General features: G+C 39.3%; 1 protein-coding gene across 9 annotated transcripts in view; it reads left to right on the forward strand.

Annotated features, from left to right (window-relative positions):
* Window positions 1-12,926, forward strand: part of FTCDNL1 (formiminotransferase cyclodeaminase N-terminal like) — a 127,256-nt gene that overhangs the window by 8,100 nt on the left and 106,230 nt on the right. For 8 of the 9 annotated variants that reach the window (XM_061149056.1, XM_061149067.1, XM_061149066.1 and 5 more), the window contains exon 3: window positions 522-589. The exons of the other annotated variant lie outside the window; for it this stretch is intronic. In XM_061149056.1, the coding sequence (XP_061005039.1) occupies window positions 581-589 (9 nt within the window). In that variant the 5' untranslated portion in view covers window positions 522-580. The remainder of the gene's footprint in view (window positions 1-521; window positions 590-12,926) is intronic. 9 annotated transcript variants of the gene reach the window in all.

Here is a 12,926-nt window from a genome sequence, read left to right on the forward strand (position 1 = left end):
TATGAAGAGGATGGGAAATATCAGTTAGAAACATAATAAATCCTCAACAAAATACTTGGAAGCCAAATCCAGCAACATACAAAAAAGAATTAAACACCTCAACAAAGTAGGATTTGTCCCAAGAATGCAAGATTGGTTTCACATTTGAAGTTCAATTAACATTATAATCTATATCAATAGAATAAAAAGCAAAACTTACTTGATCATATTAATAGACACAGAGACAGCATTTGAAAGAACTCAACAAAATAGAACCTCAGTAGGTTCTTCCACCTGATGAAGGACATCTGTGAAAAACCCATAACTAAAATCATTTTTAATGGAAAAACTGAATATTTGCCCCCTAAGAACACAAGCATGGTAAAGATGTCTTTTACCATTTCTAATTGACATTGTGCTTCCCTGGTGGCGCAGATGGCAAAGAATCTGCCTGCAGTGTAGGAGACCTGGGTTTCATCCCTGGGTCGGGGAGATCCCCTGGAGAAGGGAATGCCTACTCACTCCAGTATTCTTGCCTGCAGAATTCCACGGACAGAGAAGCCTGGTGGGCTACAGACCATGAGATCACAAAGAGCTGGACATGACTGAGGTAGTAACACATAACAATCAACATTGTACTAGAGGCTTAAGCCGAGACAGATAAGATAAAGAAGTAAAAGACATCCAGATTGGAAGGGAAGAAGTAATACCATGCAGATGACGTGATCTTGTATGTCAAAAGTCCTAAGGAATACACTAAAAAATAATAGAAATAATACAGTTCAGCAAGGTTGCAGGATATAAGATCAATATACAACAATTAATTGTATTGCTCTACACTAGCAATGAATAATCTAAAAATGAAATTAAAAAATAATTCCACTTATAATAGCATCAAAAAGAATAAAATATTTAGGAATAAATTTAATAAAATAAAGAACTTGTATACTGAAAGCTACAAAACATTGCTGAAAGAAATTAAAGAACTTGGCTATTCGAGGTTTTTTGTATTTCCACACAAATTGTGAAAGTCTTTGGTCTAGTTTTGTGAAAAATACCGTTGGTACCTTGATAGGGGTTGCATTGAATCTATAGATTGCTTTGGGTAGAATAGCCATTTTGACAATATTGATTCTTCCAATCCATGAACATGGTATGTTTCTCCATCTGTTTGTGTCCTCTTTGATTTCTTTCATAAGTGTTTTATAGTTTTCTATGTATAGGTCTTTTGTTTCTTTAGGTAGATATACTCCTAAGTATTTTATTCTTTTTGTTGCAATGGTGAATGGTATTGTTTCCTTAATTTCTCTTTCTGTTTTTTCATTGTTAGTATATAGGAATGCAAGGGATTTCTGTGTGTTAATTTTATATCCTGCAACTTTACTATATTCATTGATTAGCTCTAGTAATTTTCTGGTAGAGGCTTTAGGGTTTTCTATGTAGAGGATCATTAAAAAGAGTTCATTTGAACCAGTCCTAATGAGATGGATGAAGCTGGAGCCCCTTATACAGAGTGAAGTAAGCCAGAAAGATAAACAACATTACAGCATACTAACACATATATATGGAATTTAGAAAGATGGTAACGATAACCCTATATGCAAAACAGAAAAAGAGACACAGAAATACAGAACAGACTTTTGATCTCTGTGGGAGAATGTGAGGGTGGGATATTTCAAAAGATATTTCATCTGTGGTGAAACAGATCACCAGCCCAGGTGGGATGCATGAGACAAGTGCTCCGGCCTGGTGCACTGGGAAGACCCAGAGGAATCGGGTGGAGAGGGAGGTGGGAGCGAGGATCGGGATGGGGAATACGTGTAAATCCATGGCTGATTCATATCAATGTATGACAAAACCCACTGAAATGTTGTGAAGTAATTAGCCCCCAACTAATAAAAAAAAAAAAAATATATATATATATATATATAAAAAAAAAGAAATTAAAGACCTATGTAGCACTAGGTATTCACTCTGGCCCCTCTTGGTTCAGCTCTGCTTCCCTCTGAGACAAAGGTGCTGTTACTGGGAGTGGAGAGATCTCATGCTTAGAAGAAACAAAACCAGCTCAGACCTAATCCTCAGGGCTTCTGCACACTGGGACCTGATACTGCCCCTGATAGGGTAGTGATACCCACTGAGCATAGGAGAATCCCCAACTTAGGCATGGCTCTGGCTCTAGCCTCTCCATCTCCAGCCCCAGAAAAGTGATAGTTACCACTGAGAGAGCTAATTCTTAGGTAGGTTGATAAGGAGTCGGGGGCCCTTGAGGAGAAGAAAAAGGGGTCCAGGGTCCTCAAGGAAAAATGGACAAACGTTTTTTTCTACATTGCTTTGTCCTTGCTTAGTCACATCAGACATTTTTTCTTAAACTCTGAGTTATTATGACAACCATCTTTAAGACTAACTTTCTTTAAGCCCAGAGCTAATGATTATACAACAAAACAGCTCATTTTGCTCAAGGGTATGTTTTTACTTAAGCTCTGTATTAATGATTATATAACAACAATGTTTCTTGCTTGAGGACTTGTTTTTCCTTCACAAGAACCTTCTGACTAACCTTAAGACATATGTTGTTATCTTTTTTTTTTTCTTTTTTAATTTTTATTATTATTATTTTTTTTTCCCAGTGGGTTTTGTCATACATTGATATGAATCAGCCATGGATTTACATGTATTCCCAATCAAGACATGTTGTGGGAGTGGGTCTGGTAAGACCTTTCTGTTGTTAGTTCTAATCTTGTTAATTTGACATGTATGTTGTGGGAGTGGGTCTGGTAAAAGTCTATAAGGTCTTGATAAAACTGGCCACGGTGGCATTCTCTGTCCCCCTTCTGATGTCTCTGTCTGAAGCTTTCTCTGTCCTTTCTCACTGTAATAAAACTTCTGCCACACAAAAACTCAGTGCTCAAGCCTGCTCCCTGGTCCCAAAGCTAAATCTTCTTCGGAGATCACAAATCCGACATCCTAAGCTATCACCAGCACACCTTAGGAGAAGATGTTATCAGTGCTCACTTCAGGTCCAGCTCTCCCACCAAAGCCGCCAGCCATACATGTACTGAACAGAGATGCTGCAGCCATGAAATTAAAAGATGCTTACTCCTTGGAAGGAAAGTTATGACCAACCTAGACAGCATATTAAAAAGCACAGGCATTACTTTGCCAACAAAGGTCCGTCTAGCCAAGGCCATGGTTTTTCCAGTAGTCGTATATGGATGTGAGAGTTGGACCATAAAGAAAGCTGAGCACCGAAGAATTGATGCTTTTGAACTGTGGTGTTGGTGAAGACTCTTGAGAGTCCCTTGGACTGCAAGGAGATCCAACCAGTCCATCCTAAAGGAGATCAGCCCTGGGTGTTCATTGGAAGGGCTGATGTTGAAGCTGAAACTCCAATACTTTGGCCACCTGATGTGAAGAGCTAACTCATTTGAAAAGACCCTGATGCTGGGAAAAACTGAGGGCAGGAGGAGAAGGGGATGACAGAGGAGGAAATGGTTGGATGGCATCACCGACTCAATGGACTTGGGTTTGGGTACACTCTGGGAGCTGGTGATGGACAGGGAGGCCTGGCATGCTTCTGTCCACAGGGTTGCAGAGTTGGACATGACTGAGCGATTGAACTGAACTGAACTGATGCTCCCAAACAAAGACATCCCTTTACGACTGGGATAGGTAACTGTTTTACCTAATGTTACAGAGACAGAGAAGTTAAGCCAAGTGAGAAGACTGTAGAATTTTTTCCAAACAAAAGAACGAGGAAAAACCTTGAAACAACAACAAATGAAACAGATCAGGCTTCTTGAAGGGAGGATGGCCAAAACTTTTGTGGACATGTTTTAAAACAATCAGAGGCTCCACTCCAGATCGTTAGAATTCAGAGATCAAGCACAAGGGAAATAAGATATCAAGTAGATTTGGTGAAGCTATTTCTTATAAAACAGACATAAGATTGGTAGAAAAAAGAAATCAGACAGGCTGGGGTCCTTGAGACTTAAGGAATATCAAAGTGGTGAATAGGTTTTACTTTTGCCTTATATATTACAGAACTGATGCTTAAGATTTCAGAAACATCAGTTGACACGGACAGATCTGTGTCTTGAAGTCTCAAGAAAAGCATCTCTCTAGACACAGCACTAGGAAAGGGGAAGTCTTGCAAGATAGAAAACTTGTAGAAACCAAATTCTCTACCCAAGCCAAATATCACAGAAACAAAACTGTGGCTATACACAAGAAGCAGCGGCTAAGGGGGGAGTCTCAACTTTCTAAAATAAGGGGCCCTAATGCCCTTGCCGGGGTAGTGTCAGAGAAGGCTACGTAAGGAGCCTGGACTCTAGCACTAGGAACAGGCATTCTCTACCATCCCCCAACCCCAGTGCAGTGGCTCCTTTGTGGAGAGTCAGGACTTTCACCATCACCCAGCATGAATGAGATCTCCTCTACCCACAGCATCATCACAGGCGGAGTGTGGAGCCAGAACATCACATCCGGCAGGAACAAGAAACCGTCCCCTTCCATCCAGTGTCAAGACAGGCCACGTATGGAATCTGGGCTTCTCTCTCCATCTGGTAGTCATAAGGCAGCAACACTTCTCAGCTGCAGTGGTATCAGAGAAAGTAAGTTAGAACCAAATGTTTAAATAGGATATAGAATCTTATAACATAGTATGAAAAATTCTAGTTTTCATTTGAGAACCACTCATTACAACAAGGATGAGGTAAGTCTCAAGCTGACTGGAAACCAACAACCAATATACTCCAAAAGTGAGATGTCAGGGTTGATAGAATAATCTGACAAAGATTTTAAAGCAGCATTGAAAAACATGTTTCAGCAAGCAAACACACTGGAAACAAATAGCTTCAAGAAAGAAACTGAGTCTCTCAACAATGAAATATAAGATACAAAGAAAAACATAAATAAAAACATAATGGGTGGGCTCAAAAGCAGAATGTAGGGAATAGAGGAAAGAATAAGTGTAGCTAAAGATAGAGTAATAGAAGATACCCAATCTGAACAACAGAGAGAAAATAGTCTGGGAAAAATAAAACAACCCAGAATATTAGGAGCTTGTGAGACCATCACAAAACACCTAACATTCATGTCATTAAACTTTTGGAGATGAGGAGAAAAAGAGTAAGGTTGAAAAAGTATTAAAGAAATAATGGCTGAAAAGTACCCAAATTTAGCAAGATACTTAAATAACCAATGGATTTAAGATTCTGAGTGAATCTCAAATAGGATAAACTTAAAGAAATCTATACCAATATCCATCATAGTTAAACTAAATACAAAAAGATCTTGAAAGCATCCAGAGAAAACTGACATCTTTACTGTAGGAGGAGAACAATCCAAATGACAGCAAATTTCTTATCAGAAATTGTGGAAGCCAAAAAATGTTTTTCAAGTGCTGACAAAAAAGGAACTGTCAACCCAGAATCCTATACCTTAGTGAAAATACCCTTAGAAATGAAGGGAAAATGAAGACATTTTCAGATGAAAGAAAACTAAGAATATTTTTAACAAGCAGGCTTATCCTAAAAGAATGACGAAGAAAATTTTCTAAACTGGAAGGGAACAACAAAAGATAGAACTTTGTAACATCAGGAAAAAAGAAAGAACACAGCAAAAATATGAGTAAATACAACAGGCCTTCATTTTCCTCTTAAGTTTTCTAAATTATGTCTGATAATTGAGGCAAAAAAATTATAGCACTGTTAGATGCTGTAATTTTTCTTTTACATACATGTATAAATGTATAGAGGAAATATTTAAGACAGTTTTATAATAAATGGGCAAGGGCAAAGGAAGGTATGGTCTCTATAGTTCACTCAAACTACTATATGATGATGACACCAGTAAACTGTGATAAGTGATGGAGATACGATATCTAGATCCAACTACTTGAAAATGTATACAAACTTGTACGCTTAAAAAACACTATAGATAAATCCAACTGGAATTCTCATAATGTTCAAGTAACTCAAGAAGGCAGGAAAAATGAGACAGCTTGGGGAAGAGGTGGCGTTGGGGAACAAAGCAAACGGAACAAGATTTAAAATGACGGCTGCAGCCTAAACACGTGCGTAATTATGTTAGATGTAAATGGACTGAGGACACCAGCTCACTGACAGAGATTGACAGAAGTGGTTAAAAAGCACACCATCATTGTCTACAAGCAACCAGCTTCAAATATAATCATATAGTCAAGTAGAAAGTTAAAAGCTAGAAAAAGATATAATATGCATACATTCAGTTCAGTTCAGTTCAGTCGCTCAGGCGTGTCTGACTCTTTGTGACCCCATGAACCGTGGCACGCCAGGCCTCCCTGTCCATCACCAACTCCTGGAGTTTACCCAAACTCATGTCCATTGAGTCGGTGATGCCATATAACCATCTCATCCTCTGTCGTCCCCTTCTCCTCCTGCCTTCAGTCTTTCCCAACATCAGGGTCTTTTCAAATGAGTCAGCTCTTCGCATCAGGTGGCCAAAATATTGGAGTTTCAGCTTCAACATCTGTTCAGTTCAGTCGCTCAGTTGTGTCCAACTCTTTGCGACCCCATGAACTGCAGCATGCCAGGCCTCCCTGACCCAAACCCATGTCCATTGTGTCGGTGATGCCATCCAACCATCTCATTCTCTGCCATCCCCTTCTCTTCCTGCCCTCAATCTTTCCTAGCATCAGGGTCTTTTCAAACGAGTCAGCTCTCTGCATCAGGTTGCCAAAGTATTGGAGTTTTAGCTTCAATATCAGTTCCTCCAATGAACACCCAGGACTGATCTCCTTTAGGATGGACGGTTTGGATCTCTTTGCAGTCCAAGGGACTCTCAAGAGTCTTCTCCAACACCACAATACAAAAGCATCAATTCTTCGGCACTCAGCTTTCTGCTATAAGGGTGGTGTCATCTGCGTATCTGAGGTTATTGATATTTCTCCCAGCAATCTTGATTCCAGCTTGTGCTTCTAGCCCAGTGTTTCTCATGATGTACTCTGCATATGAGTTAAATAAGCAGGGTGACAATATACAGCCTTGACGTACTCCTTTTCCTATTTGGAACCAGTCTGTTGTTCCATGTCCAGTTCTAACTGTTGCTTTCTGATGGGTGCATATAGGTTTCTGAACAGGCAGGTCAGGTGGTCTGGTATTCCCATCTCTTTCAGAATTTTCCACAGTTTATTGAGATCCACACAGTCAAAGGCTTTGGCGTAGTCAGTAAAGCAGAAATAGATGTTTTTCTGGAACTCTCTTGCTTTTTTGATGATCCAGCGGATATTGGCAATTTGATCGCTAGTTCCTCTGTCTTTTCTAAAACCAGCTTGAACATTTGGAAGTTCTCAGTTCACATATTGCTGAAGCCTGGCTTGGAGAATTTTGAGCATTACTTTACTAGCATGTGAGATGAGTGCAATTGTGCGGTAGTTTGAGCATTCTTTGGCATTGCCTTTCTTTGGGATTGGAATGAAAAGTGACCTTTTCCAGTCCTGTGGCCACTGCTGAGTTTTCCAAATTTGCTGGCATATTGAGTGCAGCACTTTCACAGCATCAACTTTCAGGATTTGAAATAGCTCAGCTGGAATTCCATCACCTCCACTAGCTTTGTTCATAGTGATGCTTTCTAAGGCCCACTTGACTTCACATTCCACGATGTCTGGCTCTAGGTCAGTGATCACACCATTGTGATTATCTGGGTCGTGAAGATCTTTTTTGTACAGTTTTTCTGTGTATTCTTGCCACCTCTTCTTAATATCTTCTACCTCTGTTAGGTCCATACCATTTCTGTCCTGTATCGAACCCATCTTTGCCTGAAATGTTCCCTTGATATCTCTAATTTTCTTGAAGAGACCTCTAGTCTTTCCCATTCTGTTGTTTTCCTCTATTTCTTTGCATTGATCACTGAGGAAGGCTTTCTTATCTCTCCTTGTTATTCTTTGGAACTCTGCACTCAAATGGGAATATCTTTCTTTTTCTCCTTTGCTTTTCACTTCTCTTCTTTTCACAGCTATTTGTAAGGCCTCCTCAGACAACCATTTTGCCTTTTTGCATTTCTTTTCCATGGGGATGGTCTTGATCCCTGTCTCCTGTACAATGTCACGAACCTCCGTCCATAGTTCATCAGGCTCTCTGTCTATCAGATCTAGTCCCTTAAATCTATTTCTCACTTCCACTGTATAATCATAAGGGATTTGCTGTACTCCAGCTATTTTATCCTTCCTTTCCTCCCTCCCCCAGAACCGTTGGCAATCTCTGTTCTTTGTGTTGTCTCCATAGTTTTGCCCTTTCCAGTATGTCATGTAGTTGAAATCATCTAGTATGTAGGTTTTCCAGATTAACTTCTTTCACTTAGCGATATTCATTTGAGTTTCCTCCATGTTTTTTTGTGGTGTAATAGCTCATTTATTTTAGTTGCTGACTAATGCATTGTATCGCTGTACCACAGTTTCTTTATCCATTCACCTATTCAAGAACATCTTGGTTGCTTCCGAGTTTGGGCAATTATGAATAAAACTACTATAAATGCTTGTGCAGAGGTTTTTGTATGGACGCCAATTTTCCAAGTCATTTCAGTAAATACCAAGGCATATAGGGTTGATGGATCATATGCTAAGAGTATGTTTAGTTTTGTAAGAAACTGCCAACTGTCTTCCAAAATGACTACTGTTTTTGCATTCCTACTAGCAGTGAATGAGAATTCCCGTTGCTCGACATTCTCACCAACATTTGGTATAGTCGGTGTTTTGGCTTTTAGCCATTCTAATAGACGTGTAATGGCATCTCATTGTTTCATTTTGTAATTCTCTGATGACATATGTTGAGTGTCTTTCCATATGCTTACTTGCCATGGGTTTTTTTTTTTTTTTTCCTTATTGCTGAGTTGTAAGAGTTCTATATACATTTTGGATACAAGTCCTTTACCAGATATGTATTTGGCAAAGATTTTTCTCCCAGCCTATGGATTGTCTTTCATTCTCTTAATAGTGTCTCTCACAATGCAGAAGTTTTAAATTTTAGTGAAATCCAACTTATCAATTTTTTCTTTCATGAACTGTTTCTAAAAAGTCATTGCCAAACCCAAGGTTACCTAGACTTTCTTGTATGTTATCTTTGAGGAATTTTACTGTTTTACACATTTATGACTATGATATCTTTTGAGTTAATTTTTGTGTCAGGTATAAGATCTGTGTGTAAATTCATTTTTTTATATATGGATATACAGTTGTGCCAGGGCCATTTGTTGGAAAGATTATCTTTTCTCCATTGTATTGCCTTGATCCTTTGTCAAAGAATATTTTGAGTATATTTGTGTTGTTCTATTTCTGTGCTCTTCTTTCCATTCTATTGAGCTTGTCAATAGCTTTTTAATAATTTCCCTTAATTTCTTATGCTGAGTTGAGTTGAATTTTTATCAGTTCCTGCTGAAATATCACTGATTAATTCAAACACTTGGTACATGCCAAGCACTGTGCTAATCTCTTTACATAAATTTAACCACAGCAGTCTTTTGAAATAAATGAGGAAACTTGGGGTTTGCCAGTTTAAGTAACATGTTCAAAATCATACCACTTATAAGTGATCCAGACTCTGTCTGACCATCTATATTGTATTATCTGTCAAAGATGACCTTGTTACTCCTTACTCGGACTATTTCAATTTCTCTAATAGTCTCTCTTCTGCTAATTACTGCCTTTAACTGGGAAGCCCAATTATACTATAGTTGTCTTCTAAATTAAATACTGAGTTCTCAGCCAGCATTTAAAGCCTGACCTACTTCTCCAGCTTTTTTCCCCCAGTATTCTTACTTGCTCAGTTGGACTGCTCTATGATTTTATATTACCCTCTCTGCTTTAATATGTCAGTATGTGACCTAACCTATTCCTATACTTGCTACATCTCCAAGTACTAAAATTCCTTTTGTCAAAATTTATCTCAAATGCCTCTTCTCTCTTGACCCTTCTCCATTTTGTATCCCAATGTCACACTAAAACTGGAATTGAGAACTTTCTCCTTAAAATAACCAAAGCATTTCATTTAAACCTCACTTGTGGCACATCTGTATGCCTTGTGTTTAGTTATGTGAATTTAATTTATTGTTACTACTAGACTGCCACCTCCTCGACAGCTTGTCTAGTTTATAGAACCTGGCATTCATTTAAAAAAATTCCTTGAGTATATAATATCTATACCAAGAACTGCACTGAATATTGGAGTGGCAAAGATAAAAGACACGGCCACGGCCTTAAAAAAAAAAAAAAAAAGGACAGAATAGTAGAAGCCAGATCAGAAGGCAATTGAAAGTGAAAGTCATTCAGTTGTTTCTGACTCTTTGTGACCCCATGGACTATATAGTTCATGGTATTCTCCAGGCCAGAATACTGGAGTACATAGCCTTTCCCTTCTCCAGGGGATCTTCCCAACCCAGGGATTGAACACAGGTCTCCCGCATTGCAGGTGAATTCTTTACCAGCTGAGCCACCAGGAAGCAGTTACTTTTCTGTAATTTGAGTTCTGTTATGAAAGTAAACCTCTCATACTGTGGGATGGAGTATGGAGTGTGGAGTACTTAATACAGTTTGAGTTTGGGAAGGAGAGAAGACTTATCAGAGGACAACAGATAAGAGTTAGGATCCTGACTAACAATATATGGAATAGCAGAAAGGTCTAAGAGATCATAACACATTTGGTGTGCATGTAGTTCAGATTAGCTATACCATAGTGACTGAGTTAAAGAATGGCAAAGAATGACATCAAAGAAGCAGAGAAGGGCTACATGCTAAGGAAATGTCTGAGTCTTGCAAAAGAGGAAGCATGAAGGATATGAAATTCAGTATAAGGTTTCACACAAGGAACTATCATGACCTCATTCATGCAGATGGACCATGTTATGTAGATAATAAGTTGGACTTTGCTGAGACTAATGGCAATCCCAAAGAATGCTCAAACTACTGCACAATTGCACTCATCTCACATGCTAGTAAAGTAATGCTCAAAATTCTCCAAGCCAGGCTTCAGCAATACGTGAACCGAGAACTTCCAGATGTTCAAGCTGGTTTTAGAAAAGGCAGAGGAACCAGAGATCAAATTGCCAATATCCTCTGGATCATCAAAAAAGCAAGAGAGTTCCAGAAAAACATCTATTTCTGCTTTATTGACTACGCCAAAGCCTTCAACTGTGTGGATCTCAATAAACTGTGGAAAATTCTGAAAGAGATGGGAATACCAGACCACCTGACCTGCCTGTTCAGAAACCTATATGCACCCATCAGAAAGCAACAGTTAGAACTGGACATGGAACAACAGACTGGTTCCAAATAGGAAAAGGAGTACGTCAAGGCTGTATATTGTCACCCTGCTTATTTAACTCATGTGCAGAGTACATCATGAGAAACACTGGGCTAGAAGAAGCACAAGCTGGAATCAAGATTGCTGGGAGAAATATCAATAACCTCAGATATGCAGATGACACCACCCTTATGGCAGAAGGTGAAGAGGAACTAAAAAGCCTCTTGATGAAAGTGAAAGAGGAGAGTGAAAAAGTTGGCTTAAAGCTGAACATTCAGAAAACTAAGATCATGGCATCTGGTCCCATCACCTCATGGGAAATAGATGGGGAAACAGTGGAAACAGTGTCAGACTTTATTTTTTTGGGCTCCAAAATCACTGCAGATGGTGACTGCAGCCATGAAATTAAAAGACGCTTACTCCTTGGAAGGAAAGTTATGACCAACCTAGATAGCATATTAAAAAGCAGAGACATTACTTTGCCAACAAAGGTCTGTCTAGTCAAGACTATGGTTTTTCCAGTGGTCATGTACGGATGTGAGAGCTGGACTGTGAAGAAAGCTGAGTGCCGAAAAATTGATGCTTTTGAACTGTGGTGTTGGAGAAGACTCTTGAGAGTCTCTTGGACTGAAAGGAGATCCAACAGTCCATCCTAAAGGAAATCAGTCCTGGGTGTTCATTGGACGGACTGATGCTGAAGCTGAAACTCCAGTACATTGGCCACCTGATGTGAAGAGCTGACTCATTGGAAAAGACCCTGATGCTGGGAGGGATTGGGGGCAGGAGGAGAAGGGGATGACAGAGGATGAGATGGCTGGATGGCATCACCGACTCGATAGGCATGAGTTTGAGTCAACTCCGGGAGTTTGTGATGGACAGGGAGGCCTGGCGTGCTGCGATTCATGGGGTTGCAAAGAGTTGGACACGATTGAGTGACCGAACTGAACCGAACTGAATGACAGGAAGGAAGACCAGCTAGCAGCATGTTACAGTAATCTAGGCTGTATAGTATTTGGATCTGAGTAGTCCAAGGAGAAAAGAGGACTTAGTTTGAGAGATGTTTAGGAGATAGAATTTATATCGCTTCTCGGCCTTTTGGCTAAGATCAAGTGTGGAATGTATAAGACTTGGTGATGGGATAAAGTAATTTAAGATCTCAAGTTCTGTATACCTGGGGATTCATCTAAACAGTATCTTTGTCCGGGTACTTTGAAGAGATACTCCTTCCTAGTCTACTGTATAAATTACTAGAATCCATCTCCCTCCTCATCACCAACAGCCTCCTGGCCAAAAGAGCCTCTATTGCCAAAGGAACTTGCCGAGGAGGTTCTGCCTTATTATCAGAGCCCGCCTCTAGTAGATAAGAGCTCCTGCTCACATAGCCAAACTTGAGAGAGATATACTCTGAAAATGAAAATTAGAACTTATCTTTCTTTGAAATAATGTTGAAGATAAGTACTTAGATATATCATGTGTTAAATGTCCCTTTTATGGTCTACTCTAGGAACATAAAACTGTTTATGCCACTTTGGTGACAAATTCTAAACATCCTTCTCTTTTAAAAAAACTTCAAATTCGGTTGAAGTCTTCTTATATATACTGATGAATAACGGAGTAGGGAATGGTTCGCCTCAGCAAGAGGTAATATTTTATTGCTGACATTCTTGAGAACTG

This window comes from Dama dama, chromosome 8 (genome assembly GCF_033118175.1).
Source record: "Dama dama isolate Ldn47 chromosome 8, ASM3311817v1, whole genome shotgun sequence".
In the NCBI taxonomy this organism is placed as follows: domain Eukaryota; kingdom Metazoa; phylum Chordata; class Mammalia; order Artiodactyla; family Cervidae; genus Dama; species Dama dama.